This window comes from Macadamia integrifolia, chromosome 3 (assembly GCF_013358625.1).
Source record: "Macadamia integrifolia cultivar HAES 741 chromosome 3, SCU_Mint_v3, whole genome shotgun sequence".
Taxonomy (NCBI): Eukaryota; Viridiplantae; Streptophyta; class Magnoliopsida; order Proteales; family Proteaceae; genus Macadamia; species Macadamia integrifolia.
The window spans coordinates 23,592,831-23,620,659 of NC_056559.1; the positions used below are offsets into that span (position 1 = coordinate 23,592,831).

Genomic DNA, 27,829 nt, shown 5'->3' on the forward strand with positions numbered 1-27,829 from the left:
CTCAGGCTGAGGATGCCTCTCCAGACCCAGGAGGAATCCTGACTCGGGATCGTAGACCAGATTGAGTTGGATTTTAGGAGGTGGGAGTAGACCCAAGAGACCCATATGTTGTTCTCTTTGGAGGCAATTCTCCAGATGAGCTTTAGGATGCCGGCCTCATTCATGTCTTTAATGCGCCTGAGGCCTAGCCCCACCCTCTGCCTTAGGGAGGCAAACAGAGCTCCAGTTGGAGGGGCGAAGGAATCTGATGCTTTCCAAAGAAAAGAACTATTGAGAGTCTTAATAGCTTTAATTGTTGAAGGAGAGAGAACAAAGATCCCAAACCAGTAAAGTTACATGGATTGGAGCACTGATATGGAAAGCTCAAGACGGCCCGCGTAAGATAACAACTTGCTCTTCCAAAGTTGAAGTCTCTTTGGCAAGAGGTCAAAGATTGTGATGCAGTGATGGCCCGAAAGCCTTGAAAGAATAAGAGGGAGACTAAGATATTTGACGGGGAGAGAGCCCAGGAGAAACCCGTGTTATCAAGGAGACGGGCTATCGAGGTCTCAGGGATTTTGGAGGTGAAAAAGACGTGATTTGAGAAGATTAATGCTGAGACCCGAGAGACTCTCAGAGAGGCAGAGGGAAGACATGATGGAGGAGATGGAAGTGTGATCCGCTTTTGAGAAGATCATGAGATCGTCTGTGAAAGCGAGGTGGGTAAGGGAGATTGATTTACATTTGGGGATGATGGAGATGATGTGGTGGTCCGTGGAAGATTAGATTGATCTAGAGAGAACTTCCAGGCCAAGCCAGAAGAGGAATGGCGATAAAGGGCAACCCTGACGGATTCCAACGAATGAGGGGACAAAACCGACGGGCTACTTTTGACAAAAACAGAGAACCGGGGGTGGAGATGCAAGGAAAGATCCATTGGACAAAATTTGGCGGGGAGGACATTTGGAGGAGGGTGTTGCAAATGAAATCCCAGGATGGAATCAAAAGCCTTATGGATATCAATTTTGAGAAGAGTAGCTGGGCCATGAGATTTTCGCTTGAAGCCACGAACAATTTCGTGGCACAAGATAATATTATCAGCAATGCTCCTCCAAGAGATGAAGGCAGATTGATTTTGACTGACAAGGGAGTCAATGACCTTTTGGATACGGAGGGAGAGGATTTTGGCAATGAACTTGTAAATCAGGTGCAAAGGGAAATGGGTCTAAAGTCCTGCATGGAAGATGCCCCATTAGACTTAAGGATGAGACATAGGAATGTATGCTTGACACTATTGATTTGGTTGGGATTGAGGAAGAAGCTTCGAATTGCCCAGATGAGGTCATCTTTAATGATATCCAAGCAAGAGGTGAAGAATCCATGCTAAACCAGTCAGGCCAGGGGCTTTGTTGACCTTATGGGAGAGGACAACAGTAGTGATTTCGTCATCAGAGGGGATGGATTGGAGGGAGGGGAGAGCGTGATCAGAGACAATTTTATTAATCAAAGAGGGGTAGCAAGAAGGGGGATGGGAGGAAGAGGGGATTAAAGAGCTCGAAGAAGTAGGAAGAGGCCTCGGATTTGGTCTCCTCTGTCTTATGAAGCACGGAGCCAGATCTTGAGGAGAGGGAGGATATGGAGTTGGCACTATTGGAGTCATTGATCTCTAACCACTTGATGCGGGATTTCTACTTGAGAAAACTTTCTTCCTAGGTAAGGAGGGAAAGCTCTATGGAGAGAGACTTTTCTTCCTCGGCAAGGGTGAAATTGAGAGGATCAAGCTGGAGTGCTGGATAGCTTCCAAATTGGACTTGCAGGAGGTAACCCTATCTGAGATATTGCCTAAGCACTGAGAGTTCCAGGATTTGAGGGCCGCCTTAACATTTCTAAGTCTCCTAGAAAAGGAGATGAGTGGGAGAAGGCATGTAGTGGGATGCTCAACGCTTTCAGAACAAAGGGAAGAAAATCCTGATGGAGGGACCACATGTCAAAGAATTTGAAAGGCTTCAGATTGAAGGAGGAGGAAGGACTAGGAGAGAGATGGGACAATGATTAGAAATGTTCGGCAGATCAAAAGTGGCATGGGAGGAGGGGAAGGATTTAAGCCAAGCTTCATTCACGAGGACCCTGCCAATCTTGCATGCCACTCGATCAATGCCACCCCGGCGATTGTTCTAGGTTAGTTTGGAACCAAACCAACGGAGGTTATTTATGCCAATATCCTCCAGGCACTCATTGAAGGCCTCAACGGAGGGGAGATCAATGGAGTCACCTCCAACTTTTTCATGCCCATATCTGGCGACATTGAAGTCTCCAGCAAGACCTAAAGGAGAGGGTTAACAGATGGGGAGAGGGATTAGAGATCATTATAGAGGGAGAGCCTCTTAGATGCCCGATTAAGAGCATATGTAACAGTGAGGAAGCATCGGTTGGCCCCCGAAGTATCAGAGATGGAGAGATAGATATGCTGGGGGAGGCACCAAGAGAAGAAATATTGAGGAGAGGGGGTCCAAAAGGATCCAGATCCGACTGTTTGGGGCAATTGGGATAGTTGGAAAGGAAAGACCAGGAAGGAGTGATGGAGGAGACGATGTGGAAAGCATTTGGCTCAAGGACTCTTATTTCCAGAAGACAATAGAGGGGGGCATGGGAGGATTTAATAAGGGATCAGATGGAGGCATGCTTTGCCGAGGAGTTTAGACCTCAAACATTCCAAATTGACTAGGAGGTCATTGTAAAGGAGAGGGAGTTGGGTTCTGAAGCTCCGAGAAGTTGGGGGAGGATCGTCGTTGGCCAGCAGTAGAAGAGCTTCTTTTGCGGCGGTGATATTCACGAATGGGAGAAGGATGGACAGAGGTGGTCTTTTGGTCTGAGGATTGGACAGAAGGATCAGAAGTGGCCAAAGGTTTCAGACTAGCCTTAGTGGAAGAGGACAACTTTGGGTTCCTGGGAGGACACTTTGGTTTGGTAGAAATCAAGGGGCTTTCTGGTGATGGGTGATTGGTGAGCTGGGAGGATGGGAAGGGAGACGGCTGGTGGAGGCAATAGGAGAGCTTGTTGCGGGAGCTAGAGTGGCTCGTAAGATGGCAGTGGGACGAGGAGGGGTGGGGTGAGTAACGGTAGAATCAGTGCCATGATCAATGTCTTCAAAAGTTCTAGATAGAGGATTGAGGCTAGCAGAAGTAGCGAGAGGAGCTCGCAGAACCATATGGTCGATTGCATTAATGTGTTGGCCATCGGCAGGAGCCAAGGAGTCTTGAGCAGAAGATGGATGAGAGACAACGTCAAGGTACCTTGTCTTCAAAGGGGGCAGAGACTAGGAGCCCAGGGTGGCTAGCATCGGTAGTGGTATAAGCGGATGAGGAGTGTCGCCAGCTTAGATAACATCTTTTTGGTCGGCAAGCTGGCGGGTGAGGGAACCTCGCTGAGGCTCAGGGGCACTGGGTAGTAGCTTAAGCAGATTCAAGGGCCTCAATAGAGGCAAGAAGCACGATCAAGTCACGGACAGGTTCAACATCAGCCGCGAGGGGAGCTCGTAGGGCCGGCATATGTGTAGGCAAAGGAGTGAGGATGTCTCGCTGGGTAAGAGCCTCACAAGCACCAACGACGAGGGAAGCTTGTAGTCCAGGGAGGGTGCAATTGGAATCATCAACAGGAACCAGTGGGTAGGCAGGCGAAGGAGAAGAGGCTGGCGGGTCGGGTTTAGCCGAAAAGGACAAGGCTGGATTTGAGTGGGTTGGGGAGAGGTGATTTGGAAGGATGGAATGGGCCATGGGAGGCAGGATTGGACAAATGATATTCTCTCAAATTACCATTTATCGGAGCTACTTCAAAATTAGCCCTAATTTGTTCATCCTTGTCTTAATTTTTTTAGTTTTACCACTCATCCATCTCAATAAGATCATTTCAACTGCGCTCAGTTTGTTTATATGTTGTTTCTTAAATGCCCGCTTTGAAGTAGCCTTTCCACCGGTAACTTAGGTTGGAAACTACTATTGATCGTTGAACTGGGGCTTAAAGAGAGCAAGCTCTGTGTTCCCTTGGAATTCCAAAAACTAATGAATAGCCTGTTGATTGCTCCCACTTGGCCCACTAGGAACATGGATTATTGGTCTACAGGTTCGGCACTCCAGGAAATAACCAAAAGCTGGTCGGCGGCAATATAGGCTAAAAAATTAAGTTTTTACTATCATATGGAAAGTTCAACTCCATACATCATTGCTAGTATAAATGTCCTATAAAATTTTCTTTTCAATTTTAATAGAATATGTTAATCACACAACACTACAAATGTACCTCTCAAAATTTTTTACCTTGCTCTAATTCTTTGTCCAACATCATCCTCTTATCTCTTCTTATTTATTTATTTTTGAACCTAGGTACCTAAAATTATCACTTTGTGGCATTTCCTTATCAATTTTCACTACCCAACTTTCAGTCCTATTGCTGCTGAATTTATTCACCATATACTATTTTTGTCCAATTTATCTTAAACCTTTTGATTCCACAGTAGATCTCCGGAATTCCAATTGTTTCATCCACCAAGACTATATCATAAGCAAAAAGCTTACAACAAGGGACTTGATTTAGAATGTTTCTAGTAAACTCATCTATGATTAAGGGCGTATCTAGTGTATGAGGCTCCCGCCACTGCGGGGTCAAAGGATGGTCATAGTGTACGCAGCCTTACCCCCACTTTACATAGAGATTGTTTCCTCATTCAAACCCGCGACCACTACGTCACAATGGAGCAACCTTACCATTACGCCAAGGTCCGCCCTCTCAACTCATCTATGATTAGCGCAAACAAATATAGACTCAAGGCTTATCCTTGATGCAATTCAATTGCTAGTGGGAATTCACTATCCTACCCTCCCATGTTCTTACACTAGTTACTACACCATTATACATATCTTAAATTACGACCACATATTTACTCGAAACATTTTTCTTCTCTAACACTTGCCAAATTAATTCTTTTGGGACATCAAGCAAGGAATGAACATATTACAGTTGCTTTGGGTGTAGCCCCGATCAATGCCAGGCTTTAAGACAGTCGTTTGAGGTGGTATGGCTATGTTCAGCGGAGGCTTGGGGACGCACCAGCTTGGAGGAGTGATCTGATTCCGATTGAAGGAGGTAAAAGAACTAGGGGCAGGTGTAAGATGACCATTGGAGGAATGACATGTAGCCAATCCCATTAGGTTGGGATAAGGTCGAGTTTGTTGTTTTAGTCTTCAAAGCAAATAAAGCTTTCATTGTTTATCTTCTTGGCATAATATCAAATTGATTATGCAAAAAATTAGTCTATTATCTCAGACAGGCTTCAATTACTCTCTCCCATAATTTTATTGTATAGCTCATAATTTTTTTTTCTCTAGTTATTTATAGCTCCGAATATCGCCTTTACTTTTATGTCGGTCCCACAATACTTTTCCTTCATTCATTTGGAATTTTTCTTGTGCCCATAATCTTATTAAACAATTTTCCTAGCCAAGTTATTTCATTAACTCCTAAGCTCTTCCACACACTCCTCTATTGGAATACCATCTGGACCTACTGCTCTACCTACTTTCATCTTATTTAAAGCTCCCTTTAATTTAGACTCTCTCTCTCTCTCTCTCTCTCTCTCTGATATATATACATATGATTTTTTGTTTCTTGATGGTTATTACTACTACCTTCGAAAACTTCAATTACTTGTAATGTTTTCATTTAATAAGTTGCAGAAATAATTTTTCCATCTCTCCCTATTATTTATAAATAAAATATCATTCTCACGTTATTGCATCTATATGATTGAAATCTCTACTCTTCCTTTCCCTCATTTTAACTAAATTATAGATATCATTGCCCTTCTCCATTGTGCCTATATTTTTACAATATATTCTCCCATACCATCAAATGATATCTATCATTGTCCTCCTTTGGTCCCAATGGCTAAATAAACCCTATCAAGCATTTACAAAACCCTTGTCAGCACCATCATTGCAGATATAACTATGCAAAACTAAGAACATTTCAACAGAGGAATCCCACAACCTGTATCCAACAATTTGGCCCAACATTTGACAATTTTATAGTCTTCTACCAAGCCACTACAAATTTCTTTCTCAACCAACAAAGCAATGGCCACTCCGAAATACACAACTTTGAAGCTATTTTGACAATTTTTGTAGGATTAAATGATCAATGACAAGCATTTGTATTTTACGCACAAGCAAATAATATAACTTCACTCTATGGTGAAACCAAAAGGCCATTTTGTACTTTCTTTAATAAATATGAGAACAAAGCAGAAATCATTACCAAGCTAATGGGAAGTAGGCAAATAAAAAATTGTTCATGACAGCAGTATGGCTTCTCCCCCCTAGCTCTTCATAACCGTCCTGTTCCTAACTCTCCTAGAAACTCTCCCATCATTTCTTCTTGGAGCCTACAGGTTGACCTCATCCAATCCTCTTGCTGGCCTGTGATGGTTAGGTTTTGTGTTTTTGTTTTTTGTTCCCCTTGGGTTGGCTTTTCCTTGTTGGCTTAAGCCTTCCCTCCCCCCCTTTCCCCTTGTATATTCTTCTCCTCTTGATAATGAATTATTTATTCATCCAAAAAAAAAAAATATATATGTTCATGGGTAATACACAGCGCAATTAGGCCGTGCTTTTGTATAGATATAGTTCTACAAAGACATCAACTTATAGTAACCCATCTAGGCATTCGAATGAGATGAATCTGAATTGACACAAGAGTTGACACTTAGCAGCAGAGGTGAAGTGCTGCAAGACACATGCACAAAACTTTTCAGGCATGCAATTTATTCTTGAACAGGCTATAGAAAGTATCATGCCAATGATCCAAAAAAAGTACGTCCCCTCTTTCCATTTCTGGTGAGAATTTATTAATGAACAAAAAAGAGAGGAAAAGCCCACTAATACAAAGTCAGAAAGTAGATTCTGAGGACAGGGTAGACAAAATCCCAAAGCATGCCAAGAACAACATTTGAAAGACCCTTAACCTTACCACCTCACCCTAAGATGGATGACCAGAACCATAATTGTCAAGGTGTCTCCTAGGCACCCTTTCTTGGGTCCAAGGCGATAGCTCACCTTCTTGCACTTTAAGGGTTTATGTTGATTTATGTTTATTGCTTTGTTTTTCAATGAATCTGCTTATATTATATCCTATATTTTTTTTGTTATATGTAGATTTTCTCATATTAGGTCATTACTAGAATAATAATATCATATTGCATTGATATGGTTATGATGCGGAACCCATGTCACAAAAACCCTCTTATGGGCCCACTCAATTATCACATGGCTCAACAGTTGAAAGGAATGGCAAAATTTATAATAACCAGAATTTCAAATGATTAGTTTGGGAGCACAAAGAAGAAAGGACAGAATAAGAATTATAATTAAAACTGGGGGCTACTTAAAAAAAAAAAAAAAAAAAGGATAATGAGGGAAGAAGGGAAGGGTAGACTTGGAATGAGATAAGTTCAAGAAGGTAATAAAAGGAGTGAAGGGTAATAAGTGGAGAATCTATAAAGAGATAACAAGGGGAATCGTGAGGGGGGATTTGGGGTTGTCTTCAACCACCCGCAACATAACCAGTGGCAGAAAACCCAGCAGGCTTCAAATTGATCGAACTCCTTCATACGGCAAGGGTTTGGTCTGAAATTTCACTAGTTAGTTCCTCACACCCAATCCTCTGCTATGCAGTTAACAAGTACCAAAATAAGTAGTGATTAAAGGAGGTTTAATCACTGGAAATAACCATGGAGGAAGTTGCAGGTTTGGGAGTGAATTTCAGATGTATATCACATGGTAGAGGTGGGCCCATAATAGGGTTTCCTTTGACACAAAACCTAGGTTGAAAGAAGACGGGGCGAGAAGGATCAACACCAGATGTGTGGGCTGCTGTTAACGACGGGACACAAAAGGAATAAAGTGGAGAGAGAGAGAAGGGGGTGTTCCACACACACTGGCTACCGAGGCACTCAAACCAAATCAAATTATTCCATTATCTACAATTTGATTGTCTAATGATGGTCACATGGTATAAATAAAAGAAAATCAAAAGACTCCAATTCTAACTCTACAACTACTAGCTATTCAAAGTAAAACAAAAGACTACAAGATAAATAAATAAATAAATAGACTACTAATATCTTTCTAGACCAAAACCCAAATTGAACCATGTTCTCGGTCGGACTTCTCAAATGTGTTGGCCCAGTCCAAGGAAATTCTCCTGGATCAGGTTCTATTTTGCATATAAGCATAATTATATAAAATTATCATGGCTATATTACGTATAGTTATGTACTGATACTGCACAACCAAGCACTGCTTAGGCAGGCACCTGGGCACCCCTCCAACACCTTGGATCACCTAGTCGCCTTGAAAAATATGACCGAATAGGTCAATTAACCATCATTATCACACAATAAATTGTTTTGGAAGACTTTCCTTTTCCCAATTAATTCGGTTTGGAATTTGAACGATTGGGTAATGTAGGACTAGATTTGAACAATCCAACTAGACCCAAACAACAGGAACTTTTAGACCAAAGAACAACCAAAACCAGCCCCAAATATATATCAGAAATTAAAATTCAAATAACAGTCCAGAAAACACTATCAATCTCAAAGAACAGCAACACAGTGAATAAACGAAACCAGTAGCAGCCCTTAGAACTAAACCAGGGACTGAATAAGAGTACTAACAACTTCAAGTTAACAACAACTATGATCAGCAGTCCAGAAATCAGTAGCCATATCAGCAGAAATATCGATTCCAGAAAATAGAAGCTACATGCCACTAGAAGACAAAAATATGGAGATTTTTAATATCTCACTACAGGCTTCTCAGAAATAGCCCAGACTGGGGCCGATCCTTAGTGGTGTATGGAGGAACAATCAATCAAAATTTGAGATCAAACCGAGGGCTGGAACTGTCCCTTTCAGAGAAGGCCGATTGGAAAAAAACTGCAGAATTTTTTGGGCAGTAGTTAAAAATAAATAACTGGTTGTAGCAGCAGTATTAGCTTGAATATAGATTGTAAAGAAGAGAACAAAGAACACAATAAGATCCTCCTGGACTTCACGCCGCAAGGAGTCACCTGGATCAGACATCAAGCCCTTCCTCCTTGATCAAACACAAAGGAACAGCCCCAACAGAGACCAGCAGCAGCATATTTTCTTCAAGCTAAAAATCGTGGGCCTTAGTATGATGCCCTTCTTTATTTATAATGATGGCGTATAAGATTATAAAGAATAGAAACTCAAAAACTTCTAAATATTGACTGAATAAACTACCAACATGTAGTTACTAAAACTAGAAAATTGTAATCTAATGAAATTAGAAACTTACTTAGAACAGAAATTAGAAACTAATTTAAGACTGAAAAATAGAAACTAAATTAGTAACTAATAACCCCGTCATAGCCTAAACCGTGGGCCATTAGAAGCAGCCCTGGTCGACCTCAGCCACTATGGTGATGGCCGGCCCTCTTCCTCCTTCCTCTGACGAATGGGTAATAGACATGTAGCGCTCATACAAGTTGGGATCAAGTCTCTTGAAGTCATCAACATGAATCCAAGTACAGTCACTATGGGGACGACCCTTCTACTTGACAATAAAAGTGTGATATCCGGTGCCACGGTAGGAGGTCTTGTAATTATCATCTAAGACATCTTTAATAACTTCAGAAGTAGGTGGCTTCAGTTGGGGTAGCCTTAACATCTGTTTTGTGTCTCCATCATCCGAATGGTGCCCAACATAAAGGTGAAGATCAGCCACATTAAACATGTTGCTTCTGGTCATGTCATCAGGCAACTCAAGCACATTAGCATTAGGTTCGATGCGTTTCAGCACCTTATAGGGACCCATCTTCCGTGGATGTAACTTGGTATTGACACTCGTTTGAAACCGTTCAGGATTTACTCGAATCCCCGGGTTTGAAATCAACATAACGCCAATGACGATCAATAGAAGCCTTATACACCTTATTGTTCAAGGCAATACGTCGTCGGACGTTGGCATGCACCTTAGTAATATGACATAAGAACTTATCAGCATCAATACTAACTCGAGCTTGGGGTGGAAGTGAAATTAGATCAATAGGTCGCTTAGGCTGAACTCCAAGTAAGATCTCAAAAGGAGTACGACCCGTTGTTCTATTCACTGAGCTGTTGTAGGCAAATTCTGCAATATCAAGAATGGAAGGCCATGTCTTCTCATAATCTTGAACCAAACACCTCAACAAGTTTCCCAAGCTACGGCTCACCACTTCTGTCTGTCCATCCGTCTGTAGATGAAATGCAGTTGAAAAGTTCAACTTTGTATTTGTCTTCAACCACAATGTCTTCCAAAAATAACTTATGAACTTAACATCACGGTCAGACACAATACTAGTTGGCAGCCCATGTAGTCACACTACCTCCTTGAAGAAGAGCTTTACAACCTGATAAGCATCAAAAGTCTTTCGACAAGGTATGAAATGAGTCATCTTAAAGAAACAATCCACAACCACCATAATGGAATCATATCGTTCTCTAGTAGGGGGTCGTCCAAAAACAAAATCCATGCTAATATCAAGCCACGGTGCATGAAGAACAGGTAGTGGAGAGTATAAACCTGTGTTTTATTTTTTCCCTTTTGCCAACTGATATACACAGCATCTCTTGATCACATGATCGACATCCTTGGTAATGTATGACCAATAATATCGATCCATCACTTGTGCAAGAGTCTTATCCTTCCCAAAATATCCTAATCCTCCTCTATGTAACTCCCGTATGATGTGATGACATAGGGAAGAGTTTGGAATACAAAGCCATGTGCCAAAAAATAAGTACCCATCATGAATAGAGTACTTTAGGTGTTGTCCACCCTGTTGCAACTCTGCCAAGACAGTGCTGAAATCAGGATCAAATGTGTACTCCATAGTTGTCAAGGCGTCGCCTTGGCGTCGCCTAGGCGACGCCTTGGCGTCCAGGCGGTTTGCCTGGGGCCTAGGCGACAGCCGCCTTGTTGCACTGCATGTCGCCTTCTGTTTCGGCACTTATTTATGCCAAATATCATTCAAGTAAATGTTTTTAATATTTTTTATTTCATTTACTTAAGATATTATTCATAAATAAGCAAATACCCCCTATTTGAATCCAATAAAAATAGTTTAAAAATCAAATTCCAAAAGGATAAAAAGTCAACCCCCCAGTCCAAGAACAAAAACTGGATTTTGGTTATATGGACGATTTTCAACTTTTAAATGCTAGGGTTTTCTCAATTATGAAAATTTTATAAATTCTATCATGTTAAAACATTGCTAAAAACCAAAAGTCCGGTAAAAAAATATTTTGTTTTGATATTCATAAAATTATTTTCATTCAGGTGATTTTAACAGTATTCGCGCACTTAAAAATAAGTTTGATTGAAGCATTACTTTGTCATTGCAACTCAGATTTAAGTAATCTTAGACTTGTTTGAAAGCTGGTTTTATATTATAACTAATACAAAAAGTCTCATGTAAAAATAAAATCATTTGACCAGTCAAACTTATTATAGAATAAGAGCATTTCTCTAAATGTTGATTTTTTATAACTTAATATGACTTAATGTTAATTTTTTATGGTTTGATGTGGCTAAATGTTGATTTTTAATGACTTGATGTGGCTTAATCTTGATTTTTTATGATACAAGGTATATATAACTTACTAAATAATGTTAGAAAATAGGAAAAATAAAAAATAACACTTGTTCGCCTAGTTCGCCCTAAGGCGGGCGCCTTCTCGCCTAAGCGCTTAGACAACCCTCTACCGCCTTGGTTCGCCTTGGCGCCGTGACAACTATGGTGTACTCATCCAGTATCTGATCAATGCTAATAACATATGCTGAAAATGTGTCAAGTGTGAGCACTTTTCGGCTAAGTGCATCAGCCACTGTGTTCTCTTTTCCCGCCTTGTACTTCGTAGCAAAATATAAACTCCTGCAAGTAAGCTATCCATTTGGCATGCCTGTGGCTAATCGACTTCTGTGAGTGAAAGTGCTTCAATGCCTCATGATCAGTATATAAAATGAACTCCTTACCAATAAGATAGTGTCTCCAATGGCGTAGCACTTGGACGACTACATATAACTCTAGATCATATGTCGAATAGCGCTTCTTGGCCTCATTTAGTTTCTTGTTATAGAAAGCGATGGGGTGTCCTCCTTGCATTAACACTCCTCCTAGCCCAACATGTGATGCATCTATAGCTACCTTAAATACTCTGACAAAATCTGGTAAGCGTAGAATGGGTGCCTCTGTCATCTTCCTCTTCACAAGAGCGAAGGCTTTGGTCGCTGCTGCTGTCCATTCAAACTTCTTCTTACTTGCCTTCATACATTCAGTGATAGGTGGCATAACTGCACTGAAATTCCGAATAAACCTCCTGTAGAAGGAAGCCAAACCATAGAAGCTACGGACTTCTGTTAGTGTCTTGGGTATAGGCTAATCAGTGATGCTCTTAATCTTCTCCGAATCAGCTTCAACCCCTTTTGATGACACTATAAATCCAAGGAATACAACCTTGGGCAGCATGAAAGAACACTTTTTGAGATTAATGTATAACTTATTTGCACGAAGTACTCTCAAGACTTGCCTCAAGTGATCCATATGCTCTTCTTGGTTCTTACTGTATATCAAAATATCATCAAAGTAAAAAACCAAAAAACGACCAATGAAAGGACGAAGTACCTGTGTCATAACTCTCATGAAGGTGCTAGGTGCATTCATCAGACCGAAAGGCATGACTTTCCACTCATATAAGCCATCCTTGGTCTTAAAGGCGGTCTTCCACTCATCTTCAGAACCGATGCGAATCTGATGAGAGCCACTCCTCAAATCTAATTTGGAAAAGACCTTTGCCCCCGGACAGCATATCCAACATATCATCTGGTCATGGTATAGGGAACCTATACTTGACTGTTATCTTGTTGATAACACGGCTATCCACACACATACGCCAAGAACCGTCCTTCTTCGGCGTGAGTAAAGCTGGTACTGCACAAGGACTTAAGCTCTCCTCAATGAAGCCCTTTTGTAATAACCCATTCACTTCTTGTTTCAGCTTGGCATACTTAGTAGGGCGAAGTCTGTAAGCGAGAAGGTTGGATACAACCGAACCAGGTACCAAATCAATAGCATGCTATATGTTTGGGATGGGAGGTAGCTCATCCGGGAGATCATTAGGAACTAAGTCAGAAAAATCAGATAGGAGCTCTCTGATAGGTGCACTATGTGTTACCTCAGGTTGGGGAGTGACTCCCCGAGTAACAAGAGCCATAACCATTCTAGTCTCATGACTTATGTGTAAAAACTGCTTGCGGGGAATAGCTAGCAGCTCCTTTGTGGGCATAGCTACTAGCCTACTACCTTCCTCTCAATGTCATTGTTCTTCTGATTTGACCTTAGGAATCTCCGTCTCCGTATTTCATCTAGCACATTTACCGGATAGAAAGTTGTAGGAACACCCTTCCATATGAAGGTACACAGATTTTTCTTCCCACCAACCATGGCATCATTGTCATACATCCAGGGACGGCCAAACAATACATCTGTGAGTTTCATTAGGATCACATCACACCAAGCTTTCTCTTCATGCCGGTAAAGTTTCAGAGGAACTGAGCATCTCTTATTCACCTCCAAGGTAGTACCATTCAACAAGGATACCTTATAAGGCTGAGGGTGAGGGTCAGATTTCAAGGTTGCTTTCTTCACAAAGGCTTCAAAGACAACGTTGACACAATTGCCACTATTAATGATAATCTGACAAATATGCTCACCTGACTTCATACGGCTATAGAATATGCAGTTATGTCGCCAATCCTCTCTTTTGGTTTCAGCCACCAAAATGCGAGTAACAATATGTATTCCATGAGTGCCATCCTCATTAGGGTCTTCCATGTCACATCCACCATCATCATCATCATCTAAAGGGTAAGGGTAAAGAGTTGACTCGTCTTCCTCAGTGGAGTCTTCAACCTTAGCTACTGCATTAACCCTTTGCTTATGGGGGCAAGACTTAGCAAAGTGTCCTACCTCTTGGCAATGGAAGCGCTGTGCCTTATTACTACCTGTCATGCGTGCTTTTATTTTATGATCAGCCCGTGGAGGAAAAGTGGACTTTGGGGGTGTTGAGCTACTAGGTTTAGTGGCTGAAAATTTTTTCTTGACCTCGCCAGCCTGAAAACCAAACCTTCTAACTGGCTGTGCTATAAGCTCCTCTGCTCGTAAGGCCTTGTCAAAGCAATCCCTCACTGAGTATACATCAACAACTCCAATTACCCTGTTGATTTTAGCTCGCAATCCCAGTCGAAACCGAGATAATAGTTGGCTTTCATTCTCCTTTATGCCTGTACGAGAGTAAAGTGCATCAAACCTGTTCATGTATTGTGCAACAAATATAGTCCCTTGACAAAGAGAATTCAGCTGGTCTTGTATGCGACCTCTGAAGTTGCGTGGCAAGTATTTGTCAAATAGCTCAAGCTTCATCTCCTCCCAACTAGTAGGTTCTCTACCACGATCTTCCAGTTCATGCTCATAGGTCCTCCACCAATCACGAGCAGCCTTAAGAAGGTTGGAACTTGATCTTTAAACCTTGAGAAAAGAAAAAAAAAATTGGAAGTTTGAGTGGGAAACTGAACCAAGTGTATTTGGATATTGTTCTCATAACAGAAATGGAGCAATCATAAGAAGAATTAATGACATTCATTGAGCCGACCTCATTTAGTTGGGATATAGCTGAGTTGTGTTGTTGTTGACTCATTTATGATTTAAAACTTGCTTAGGTGGAGTTGCCCATTCACTGCTTGTTACATTTTGTAACAGTGTGTGATTATGATATCTGTATAGTCTCTCTCTCCTTCTCTCTCCAATTGGTCAGCGGTCTTGAGTTGCATTTAATTTCCATTATCTTCAAAGGACTTGTGATAGAGACTAGAAAGAGTTTTCAGTTGTAAAAATGTTTATCTCTTTGAAAACTCTCGGATCTCATTTATCATAGTGATGAATGACAGCCAGTATCAGGTTGGCATTGTTATCTAGGAGTACTTCACATTTTTTCAGAAGCAAAAGGGTAGGGGCAGTCAAGATGGGCTTGGGCGTGCGGCCCAGAAAGGAGAGTGCCAGAGGATGAGGCTAACTACCCCAAGGAGTATTGGAAGGATGGCCCTACAAGGGTGATGGTGGGAAATTTGTTTGCAACAAGGGGCTGACACACGGGTATGAGGAAAAGAAGAAAAGGGAGGTTGAGTATCGGTGGAAGAATAACCAGGAGCAGAGTGGAGAAGATTTGCAGAGGTGGACTGAACGGTTGGAACAGGGCATCTATCCCTAGGAGGACCAACGATCGAGGAATCCATGACAAACTGGGGGGACGGGTCACACTCAGAGTTAGTAGAACCAGATCCAGAACCAAGGGTTGAGGTGGAAGCAGTATCTTTGTCAGGGATGTCTTCAATGTCAGAAGAAGAGCCCTCCAACGAGTAGAGAGCCGAAAATCTGTTCGGACCAGTGGTTGAGGAGGAAGGACCACTGGGTCGAGCAACGGCAACCTAACAGGAGCGAAGGCTTCTCAGCGTCAGGGAGAGACATACGGCTGTGCCTATGTCTTCGGCAGATCCTATTACTTTTTTATGACGGCCGGAGGCAGCATCGACGGTGGGTTCTGTATGAGTCACCTCCACAGGTACAATGGGGCGGCAGCCAATCGTAATGAACCGGCTGGACAAATGAAAAGCCAATCTCTTCAACAATGTGATTGTGGACGGAGGAGGCTCGTCGGCGGGGATATCAACACAAATTCGAGCGAACTTGAGTCTGTCCATAAAGCTTCGTTTGGTGATCAGAGAATAGGGGTTTTCCGATGACGGACCCAACGATACTAAGCCCCTTATCACCCTAGTAATGCAGAGGTAAGTTGGGGAGGGTGATCCTGATTGGAGCAGTCTTGAAGTCGACTTTGTTGAGGTTAGTAAAGGGGTCCCATTTTCTAAGGAAGATCGCCTTGTTACCCACATGCCAGGGACCTTCTTCGAGTGCTCAGATCATCAGCTTTGAGGGAGAAGTTGAAAATAAAGATTCCATTGTCGATCATGAAAGTTGCTATTGGCCATGAAGCCACCATTGCTTCGAAAGGGAGGCTTGAACTACACTGAATGGGGGTCTGCTCCCCATGAAATGGCCAACGATACATAGCTTCCATTTGGAGATGTCTGGTTCGAGTTGACCTAAGGGATAAAATCCGACATTTTTGTCATCGATAACAGTGGAAGGAACAAAAACCAGCGGAAGGCTGACTCGGGAGGGAGGAGAGAACGTTGAGCAATGGAGGCCCAGGTAGCATTCTGGGCGGAGGGAGGAGCAGGGGGGAGAGAGAGAGGAGGGGAGGGAGAGTTAGCAGCGGAAGGAGGCTGGTCAGAGGGCAACATAGAGGTGGGGGAAAAGGCAGCGGCAACCGGAAGGGAAGAGGGGTGAGGACTGAGAGGAGTATCAAGGGGGATGGAGTTCCGCCGCCTTGGGGGGGGGGGGGGGGAGGACATGGAGGTTTAGGCCATGGAAGGGGAAGGGCTGAGGCTGAGGGACCAAAATGAAAGAAATTAGTTCGCCTACTACAAGTTTGTTTACTTCAAAACTTTATATTTAGAACTGAGTTGTCAAATTTTTTTTTTCCCTCAGAATACCATTCTAATTCCATTGCTGAACGTTCTTCGTTAATTTTGTTCATTTTCATTCAGTTTCCTCCATCGATTTGAATGTTCCTACTTCAAGTTGGTTTCTTCAAATCACTGTTTTCTAAATCGATATTCTTATCTTATTCCAGAATTTTGTGAAGACTTCATTGTGTTAATTCATTAAATCAGATCATTTATAGACCGCTGTTTGAATTCTGAAATTTCCTGTTATTGGTTTGATTGTTTTCCATGAAAATTCAGTTTCCTACTTCAATAAGGAAATGTCCTTATCTTTAAAGGATTTAGATCATCTTTTGCAGACCTGTTATATTAACTGATTAGAGCAATCGACCAGAATTTTATGCACATCAAAATTTTTCTGCGTGAGAGTTAATATTCTTCTAATCTGGCTCGTATTCCTTTCCTAAGATACTGCTGCAAGTTTATCTCCCATTGAATCTCGCTGAAGATAATAGGACTAATATGCATAGGTTAGAGGGGAATGATCTGACCTGCAAATTGAGTAGAAGAATTAAAAAAGAAGGATATGAATCTGGAATCCCACTCAATCCTAAAGGTTGACCTCAAAACGCCAATATTTCATTCATCAAATTCATGTGTAGGGTTGTGGCTCCTTAAAACTTATATAAAATACTTAAAAACAAACTCAAACTAAGCCTAAAACTCTTCCAGCCAATAGTTTACCTTGGAGGTGATCTTAATTTATTGGGATACTATAAATGTCACGACCCAAACCCAGATACAGGTAAAGGTACAGCCTTCATCGGCGCTTATAAAACGATTGATAACTTTAAAAAAATCACGTATAATAAAACTTATCAAATTCAAGTCTCGGCAAAAAGAATTAACCATTGTCATAAATCTCAAATAACTCCTATTAGTGGCAATCTAAGGTATATCCTAGACTCCTAGTTAACTCCAAAACAAATTATCAAAGTTTACTTCTCAAATTTATCTCTACTACATTCATCTAAGAAAACTTAAATACCAACTAATAAAGAATTCCTCAAGTCGCCCTTGAATTCCACTCCAAGCATGCATCCATCTCAATCATTTTTGTTGTTAAATAATGGGGTGAGCTTGACAGCTCAGTTAGAAAGAATGTAGTAAAAATACAGAACAGCAACAACAATCAAAATCACAGAGGTTTTAATGAACACTTTTAGTTTTCTCAAAATAACATCTTTAATAGAATACTTTTATTTGAATTCACACTTTAACGCTTTAGCCAGCATTGAGGGAAACCGCCTGCCACCTCTCATACTCCGAGAGAGAAGTAGATCAATCACCTATAAGTCACATTCTCGTCACCTCGTAACCACTGACACTCACTTGTATACAATGGGTATCCATATCTCCAATTTCTGCTCCGTGGATCACTTCCTCCCACGTGGCAATTATAGTCTATTTATCCTCAAACAACTTCTTTTTTCACCTTTATACAAAATCACCTTTACACATGATCACCTTTTCACAAAACCACATTTTTCATTCATAATATACATTACATAGTAATATTCATTTTCAGCAAATTGCAATCACTTCCATCATCACTTGTCATATATAAAGAAAACAAATCAAGTAAGCATACACCAACATATCTCAATAGTACAAACAAATCAGGCATCACTTTATACAACTATACCACACACCTGTGGTGTAATCCCACTATAATCCCACTTACCTCTGCCTAAATGTCTCCTATTGAAAGCTATTCAAGTTTTGAGTGTTGAAATCAGTCACAACCTGCAATTCGTACATCCCCCATTAATTTCCCAATTAAAAAACTCACTCAATACCCCACTTCCCTCCCAAAAGTGAACAAAAGTCAAAATTCAACAAAAAAGTCAACCCTCTTAGACAGAGGTCTAACAGTAACCAATCCCAATTAACACATATTGTCATCCTTCAGAGGATGAGAATGGTTGGTTGAGTGATTGAAAAGATTAGAAAAATTTTAGCTTAGATATTAAAAAAATCTTACATTACTTTCAATTCGTTAATTAGATGCTCCCCAAATTCAGATTGTAAATTCTCCATAGGTAGCTCTTCTAACCCTCAAAAGATGATCATTATCTGGGGGATAGATTAAAAGTAACTAAATAAATACAGATTCAGATCTCAAAATTTTACAGATTTCATGGAATTTTTAATAGGCAGTGGCAAAATTGGAAATAATAAAATACCTCGCGATCCGACCGTCGGAATTGTCTCAAATTTGAATCAAGCTCTATTCTGGGGGTGATGAACAAGAGTTCAAAATTTCAGATCGATCGGAGGGCTGAATTGCTTAATCTAGAGAAACACCCAATATCCAACCTTCTCGAAAATGGAATCTTAAATGAAGAACTTAAACTATATTTACTTGATGACCATAGTTTTTAAGGCGGTAAGGCGGCAGAGGCGTTTGAGGGTCTTTCGGAGCGCCTTAGCGATAAGGCGGGCATAAAGCGTCGCCTTATTGACTAAAGCGTTCCTGTGTATTTTTTTTTTATAAAACCAATCTATTTGGCTCAAATCCTAGTTGAATCCTATTACTCATATGTTAAATAAATATTAAAGGTTCATATTGATACCAGTGTAAGATATTCATCAAGAAAACAAATCAATAAAGTGAATAAACTAAGTTCATCTTCATCAATCATCATAACATATTAACATATAATATAAATATATAATTATGAAGCAAAATTATAAAAATAAAAAAAAGAAGACATAAAAAATACAAGTATTTATTATACTTATCTCTATGATGCCAAAATGAGTGCCTAAGCCCTAAGATCATCCACTATATTTCTACTCCTACCAATGAAGAATGAAGCTCACTGCTACCGGAGCAAAATGGTCGCCTAGATAAGTGGTTCTTCCTTGTTTCTTGATTCCTTCTCAAAGCTCTTTCTTAAAACCCTTGACAAAATCCAAACCCTGTTTGTGAATCGTGTTTTTGTTTTGTTTGTTTTGGTTATTTTTGGAGGAGTAAAGTTGATCCCATACATCTCAAGTGTTAATAAAATCATACACTTACCAATAAAAAATTTATATTTGGAATCTTCATCAAGTAATTTTAAAATGTGTTTAAAAAAAAAAAAAAAAAAAAAAAAAAAAAAAAAAAAAACCATAAGGCGCCACTTCACGTAAGGTGGAGCACTGCCTTACCATCTCTAGACTGCATCAGCGCCAAGGCCCCAGTAAGGCGTCGCCTTAGCAGCGCCTTAAAAACTATGTTGATGACAGAAATCAGAAATTGAATAGAGAAAAGAACCAGTAGTAGTACTTGAGAGAATAATAATAAGAGAACCCAGTATCTTGTAAGAAGATTAATCGATCGGATCAAAATCAATTTTGTTGCCTTGGTCAAACACAAGGAAGTCTTCACATATGAAGTGGAGCAGCAACAACGGTAATTATCCCTAATAAAATTCGTTTACAATGCTTGACCCTCTTACAAACTTATATAGAAGGCTAAAAAATAGACTTAGAGATAAAAATAGAAGGCCTAACCAAATCCTTGACCAATAGGACTTCTAAATTTACTAGGAAACTGCAGTAACAAAGGAAATAAGCTCAAAACAGGACTGAACTTATAGATTCCTAATCTAGGCCAACGAAAACACTGAATAGTAAGTAAAATAAAGAAGTAAAGACTCTTATTTGATTAATCTCATATGCGTAGCCTATACCCATATTATAAGCCCATAAAAGTGGCCCATTACAAAGAAAACCCTTAGAGGTAAAGGCACAACACATATATAACCCATTCCAAAGCTTATTTATATTAATATAAGCCCCATTGATTTTTTTTTTTTTTTAATACATAATTCATTACCAAGGAGAAGAATATACAAGGGGGAAAGAGGGGGCAAAAAGGAACGAACTCTCAGAGGAGAGGGGGTGATGTAGATAAGTCACTTAGGCTTATTTTATTGCAAATAAGCCTTGGGTTGTGCTAGGTATGTGTTGGGCCTTTGATCCCAGGGGTTTTCTTTGAATGGGTTACTTGAATGGGCCTAAAATATGGGTATAAGGTAGAAAAACGAGATTTAATTCATTAGTTTAGTTTTATTTAATTCAATGAAGGCCCATTAAGCCATTGGTCAGTTGTAAAGTCCTATATGGACTATTAGTTAGTTAGTCCTACTCCATGTTGGAGTCATAAAGTCAAGTTCTAGTCGTATTTTGAACTCCTAGTTGTAGGAGTGTCTAGTCCTATTGGGAAACTAGCTCCTAGTAGTAGTTTGATTGCTATTCTGCCCTCTATAAATAGAGGAACCTATGTACTTATAATTTCATATTTGAATGAATGAATTATTGAGTGATTACTTGTTAGATAAAAAAACTGTTATTGAGAGGTGAGATACCTAAACCTTTGAGGGGTGTGATACCCAAAACCTGAGGGGTGAGATACCTATTCTTTTATTCTCTTTCACCCTTCTCAAGCCTCCATTGATTCTTCTTTTTCTATTTTTATTTTTTGTTTATTGTTATTAGAAGTTCAGACCTGTTAAAGCATACGCAATCAGAATCAGCCAGCCAAAGAGTTCTTGTTCTTGAAGCCAATCGACCCTCATTGTTGCCCAAGTTTGAGATTTGATCTGCAGATTCTGTGGAGGACTAGTTCTATACTCTAAGAAGATCAATCGATCCTCTCTTGAAGGTTATCTGAAGAAGACAATTGTTGTTCCTGCATAATTCTTCACATTCTCTCTCCTAGGTCTGAAAATCAATAAAGCGCATAACTCCATAACTAGCCATCAGAAGCCCTTCATATTTGGGGGTTTTTGTACCCTCCCTAGGGGTTATCTACACCAAAAAGTGCAGCTCAATCAGACTCCCACAGACCTGGCCGCACATTTCTCTCTCTAGCTCTATAGGTCTTTCTCTCTCCTATCGGGTTGGGTTTTGGGCTGGTTTTACTCCTATATGGGTATTGTATCCTTGGGGGTTTATTTGATGGTATTATTTCTTTGTTTCTTGCTCCTATCATAGTTGTCAAGGCGTCGCCTAGGCGACGACTAGGCGTCCAGGCGGTTTGTCTAGGGCCTAGGCGACAGTTGCCTTGTTGCACTACATGTCGCCTTGTGTTTCGACACTTATTTATGCCAAATATCATTCAAGTAATTACTTAAGATATTATTCATAAATAAGCAAATACCCCCTATTTGAATCCAATAAAAATAGTTTAAAAATCAAATTCCAAAAGGATAAAAATTCAACCCCCCAGTCCAAGAGCAAAAACTAGATTTTGGTTTTAGGGACGATTTTCAACTTTTAAATGCTGGGATTTTTCTTCATTATAAAATTTTTATAAATTCTATCATGTTAAAACATTGCTAAAAATCAGAAGTCTGGTAAAATAATATTTTGTTTTGATATTCATAAAATTATTTTCATTTAGGCGATTTTAACAGTATTCGCGCACTTAAAAATAAGTTTGACTGAAGCATAACTTTGTCATTGCAATTCAGATTTAAGTAATCTTAGACTTGTTAGAAAGCTGGTTTTATGTTATAACTAATACAAAAAGTCTCATGTAAAAATAAAATCATTTGACCAGTTAAACTTATTATAGAATAAGAGCATTTCTCTAAATGTTGATTTTTTATAACTTAATATGACTTAATGTTAATTTTTTATGATTTGATGTGGCTAAATGTTGATTTTTAATGGCTTGATGTGGCTTAGTCTTGATTTTTTATGATACAAGGTATATATAACTTACTAAATAATGTTAGAAAATAGGAAAAATAAAAAATAACACTTGTTCGCCTTAAGGCGGACGACTTCTCGCCTAAATGCTTAGACAACCCTCCACTGTCTTGGTTTGCCTTGGCGCCGTGACAACTATGGCTTCTATTTCTATTGTTTGGGGTTATAAATTGCGGAGTTAGTTACTTTTAATCTACTCCTGCATTAGGGGGGCTAAGCCCAACTAGCAAAGGGAGACATCAGAGGGAGGGGGATAATAGAGGATATTAAATCTACCCCGCCCCTCTTTATAAGATTTGAACCTCTCATCTCTCACCCACTCAAGTCACAACCACTAGCGAACACTTTAATTATTAATTTAAAGTAAAAAAAGGCAAATATTTAATGAGGCTAAAGAAATATATATCCCAAGGTTTCAAACTTTGGGGCATTACAATAAGTTAACGAAGAAAACAACTTGAAACAGGGATAGATTCATAGAGACCTAATTTAGCCTCAATTAAAACACTTTAATACAACAACAAAACGACAACAATCTTAGCATTTTCCCAACTTAATGGGGTCGGCTACATGGGTCCATGTAAAATAAAGAGGAGAAAATAATGTAAAATAAACGCAAGCAAAAGTGAAATGAGAGTAAAAGGAAAGAGCACAACACCAGCAAGTTAGGAAAATCTTTGTTAAATGGGGTCGGCTGCATGGATCCTAGACTATGCATGGCATTCCTCACAACTTCTTCTATGATCATTTTAGGCCTGCCCCTAGCTCTTTTGGGTTCTTCAATCGAAATCTGATCACTCATTTTGGTCGCACTTCTCCACTTCATCCATCCCACTTTAATTCTTTATGAAACATCATCCTCTGTCACCTTCTTTTTTATTAATGGTTGACCCCAGATATCTAAAATTGCCACCTTGCGGTATCTCTCTTTCTTCAATTCTCACCATATTGTCATCCATCATTGGGTGACTAAAGTTAGACATCATTCACTCCTTCGATCTACTAATCTTAAAGCAGCTAATATAACCCCTTCCAAAAAGAATCTGAATCCACTCTTTGATTTGGCCGTATTTGTTGCTTCTTTGGGACTCTAATTTTCCTTTTATTAGTTATATTTTATATCCGTCAAAGATGATGTGGTCGTTGAGCAAGTTCTTACCTAATAACTAGGACCTTTCTGCTGTAAAGGACCAACAATAAATGATATTGGGCTCTCTAACAGTAGTGAAAATTTACATGCAAAATGTGGAATTTTATGGGCTCATTGCTGTTGCCCAGTTTCTTCTTTGAGTTCTCTAATGTTTGACATGTATTTTTCTCCTAGATCCCAGTACACTATTGTTTATTTTTCTTACTTAATTGTAAATGTATAAGCTACTGTAGTTGATGAAAGAAGCTAGTTATGTGTATTCTTTCCTGCTTTTGCGTTCCTTGAATTTGATATTTAAGTGAAATTTTTAGCACCCTTTTTTTTTTGGTTTACATGCCTTTTTTCTCAAAGTTACTTCTTTTAATTTCTTCCTTGGTTCCTTTAAGTTGTTTATGCCCTTTTGAAAGACTAAATTCAATTTATTGATGTGTGTGAACTTTCTGGTGAATTTCTAACAGTGCTGCCGTCTATTGGCGTCGGAGCTCTTTCTGCTAGGGAAGCTGAAGGAAGAGTTAATGTCTCTGCTGGAGAGAAGGTATTGATTTTTTATTTTCAATCCTGTTCTCTCTCTTCTTTGAATGGATAGTGGTGTGGCATTTGGCATCTGGCGCTTGCCACAGAGATGCAATGAGTTGAAAGATTATGCTGTGCATATAATATGAGAGAGCTTGTTAGGATCAGTAATACGATTTATAACAAAATTTACCCTTTATTTCTCTAGAACATTTTTGGGTTGGCATATGATGCATTCTTACCATGCTGAACATTTTAAATTTACGACACCACACTTAAAAAATGAGTGTGCCAGTGCATGAGGCTCTGGCTACTGCAGGGCCTGGGAGGGGCAAGTGTATTCAGTCTTACCCCCTGTTTCGCAGGAGAAGCTATTTCTAAGTTTCACACCCGCAACCAACATAACCGTTGTGCCAAGCCTAACCATACTTTAAAGTGTTAAAAGTGACGGAGAAATGATCAGTTGGCTTGACTTGTACAGAAGTGTAAATAGTCACAAGTCAAACCTAAATCATATTTATGTATAGAGTTCATGTTATTTTTAATATGTTATAAACTACATATCAGTATGAACTTTATTGCTGTTATTGTTGTTGCCAGTTGTCATTATTGTTACTGTTATTATCATTCTTAATGATAATGAGGTGAGAAGTGAATTAGTTGCTTTAATAACGTCAGTATTGCTGTATCAATGGATTTAGCTTGGATTTTTGCTCGGATGTTATTAGATACCTGGAAAAGGTCCATGATGCAATGGCTCTAGAGTGGTTGGGCCGATACGACCAGGTTTGGAAATCCAAAACCAACAAAAAAAAAGGGCCCAACCCGGGGTTTTTGGACCAACAAGGGTTGGTTATTTATATCTATTGTGTTATTTTTTGTAATTTTATTTTTATTATTTTATTCCTGTTGCTGGAGTTGTAGGAGACGGGCTTGGTGGTTTTCAATTCCAATTTCAGTTTTTAGAGTTCGGAGTTAGTTACCTTCACGGCTGTGGGGTGTGTGCTGCTATGCTGGTTGAGATTTTCTTCTTTCATCCTTCCCTACTGTGACATTCTTCCAACTCCCATTTTCCTTCCATTCGTCTCTCATCTCTTATTCTTCTTCTATATTTCTTGCTGTTATTCTGTTGTGCTATTTCCCATTATCGCCTACTTGATACTGCCCTGCATTTAGCGCTTCTGGCAGCACCGTACTCTTTCATCGAATTCCTTCATCTCGCATCCTTTCAGCCCCAAATTTAATGAGCTACTACTTACCCTAGAGACAAGCCAACCCCTAGGATTTATGATTACATAGTTGTCAAGGTGCCCAAGTTGTAATTTTTTAATTCCCATATTTTTTTACTTTATTTAGCATGCTACATATGCATATTATCATAAAAAATCATTTTTAAGCCACATCTAGTCATCAAAAGTCAACATTAAGCCCATCAACTCATCAAAAATCAGCATTAAATGACATTAAGTCATAAAAAATTAACATTTAAAAAAATGTTCTTGTTCCTGGTAAGTTTGACTAGTCAAATGATTTCATTTTTACATGAGACTTTTTGTATTAGGTAGAGCACAAAACCAGCTTTCCAACAAGCCTAAGATTACTTGAATCTAACTAGTCAAATGATTTCATTTTTACATGAGACTTTTTGTATTAGGTAGAGCACAAAACCAGCTTTCCAACAAGCCTAAGATTACTTGAGTCAAATGATTTCATTTTTACATGAGACTTTTTGTATTAGGTAGAGCACAAAACCAGCTTTCCAACAAGCCTAAGATTACTTGAATCTAAGTTGTAATAACAAAGTTATGTTTGGTCAAACTTATTGTAAAGTGTACGAATGCTGTTAAAATCTCCTAAATGAAAATAATTTTATGGATCTATGGTATGGGAAAAATGAAAACGAAAAGGGCCATCTCAGATTTGGATTTTTGACCCTATTTCTGATCATTTATGTCTTTTCAATTAGACCCCAGACAAACCCAGAGTTTCCTTTGGGACTTGTGTATAGATGGGAATCATGCTTGTTTCTCAGTAAAAATACTGGTGGGGCTCTTAGTGAACCAAATTTTAATCCAATTCTGATACTATGCAGTCTGATTAAGGCTTATGTTGACATGCTATATTATTCAATTCGATTCAGATCCAATTGTGTTATCCCAAAACCGATTTAGATTCAGATAGATGTGGTTGTCTTATATGTTTTTTTTTTGGGTGGGTAAATAAATATATATAGCAAGGAAAATTGGGGGGGGGGGTGGGTGGAGATATACAAAGCCTAAAAGGCAACTAGGCAGGAGGAGAACAACCCATTATAGGGCCCCCGGGGGGGACAAGATAGATAAAGGAAGGCCCCAGGAAGCAACAATAAACCTGTTCCTTGGGGTATCTGAAACTAAACCATGCGGAGCTCGGCTAAGCTTGGAAGAGACATCAAACTAGATGGCCTTCCAAATCTTATCGAAAGATTTGGAGTTGGAAGACCATTTACGAAGATTTCTCTCCATCCAAATATGGTTGATGGTGGCGCAAACGAGCTTCCCAGCTGAGTCACAAATCGAGCTACCAACAAAGGACATTTCGATCCAGATCCATTCTCTCTAGAGTGGGAGGGGCATCTTTTGCCTGGCCACAACTTGGCAAGGATCATGGTTTAAAGTATCTCCGATACCGATACGATACCCTCTGATACGTATCTTAAATTTAGCCAATCAATACGATACACACCGATACGATACATATAATTTTTAAAATCCTTTTATATCAATATATATCCTACGATACATACCGATATGCATCAATACACCACCGATACACATCGATATGATACGATATGCACCGCTACGACTTTATGAAAAATATAAAATTGAGGTGAAATGTATGTTTCGGCATGTATCGGTACGTATCGGTGAGTATCAGTATGTATCGATCGGTACGTATAGGTAAGTATCGGTGCGTATCGATGAGTATCGGTGTGTATCGATGAGTATCGGTGCGTATCGATGAGTATCGGTATCTACCGATATAGTGCGTTAAGGTCATATAATGGCCAAGATGGGTAATTTTTCAGAAAAACACGATTTTTTAAAGGGTTTTTGTTCCAAAGTTACTACCAGCCATATTTCTCTCGAAGTAAAGTGGAATTCAAGGTTGGGAATAAGGATTTTACATTTATGGGACAACTATAAACCTTGAATTCTTAGTGCGGTACCTTTTATTTAGTGTTTCTACATAATACAAGTTATCAATAGTTTTTTTTAACAAATTTTTTATGCAAAAGTGTTTAAAAAAATGTTTCCTATCCATTTATGTGTGTATCTTTAGCATATCTTAACGTATCTCCGATGTGATACCTTCCGATACGTATCTTAATTTTGGCCGACCGATATGACGACCGATACCAATACTTTAATCCTTGGCAAGGATACGGTTCCATATAATGGAAGAGATAGGCAGTCAAAGAACAGATGGTTGATGTCTTCATGACCATAACAACAGAGGCAGTAGGAGGGCTGAACCGGGATGTGCTGATGCTGAAGGAAGTTGTAGGTGGGGAGGCAGTTAGAAAGAGCTCTCCAGATAGTAAAGCTATCACAAGGTATGTGGAATCTGAACCAGACGACCTTGTGCCAAGGAGAAGGAGGGCTAGGAGGGCGAATGAGGTTCCAAGCCGAGGAGGAGAATAGACCTGGAGGTGATAGTGACTGAGTGATTTTTTCTGCAAAGTGAGGATAGGAGAGAGGAGGGT

General features: G+C 39.7%; 1 protein-coding gene across 4 annotated transcripts in view; it reads left to right on the forward strand.

Annotated features, from left to right (window-relative positions):
• The window catches only part of LOC122073905 (protein transport protein Sec24-like At4g32640), a 91,424-nt gene that overhangs the window by 39,889 nt on the left and 23,706 nt on the right, over window positions 1-27,829 (forward strand). For all 4 annotated transcript variants that reach the window (XM_042638601.1, XM_042638600.1, XM_042638603.1 and 1 more), the window contains one exon: window positions 24,030-24,106. In XM_042638601.1, coding sequence (XP_042494535.1) covers window positions 24,030-24,106 — 77 coding nt within the window. The remainder of the gene's footprint in view (window positions 1-24,029; window positions 24,107-27,829) is intronic.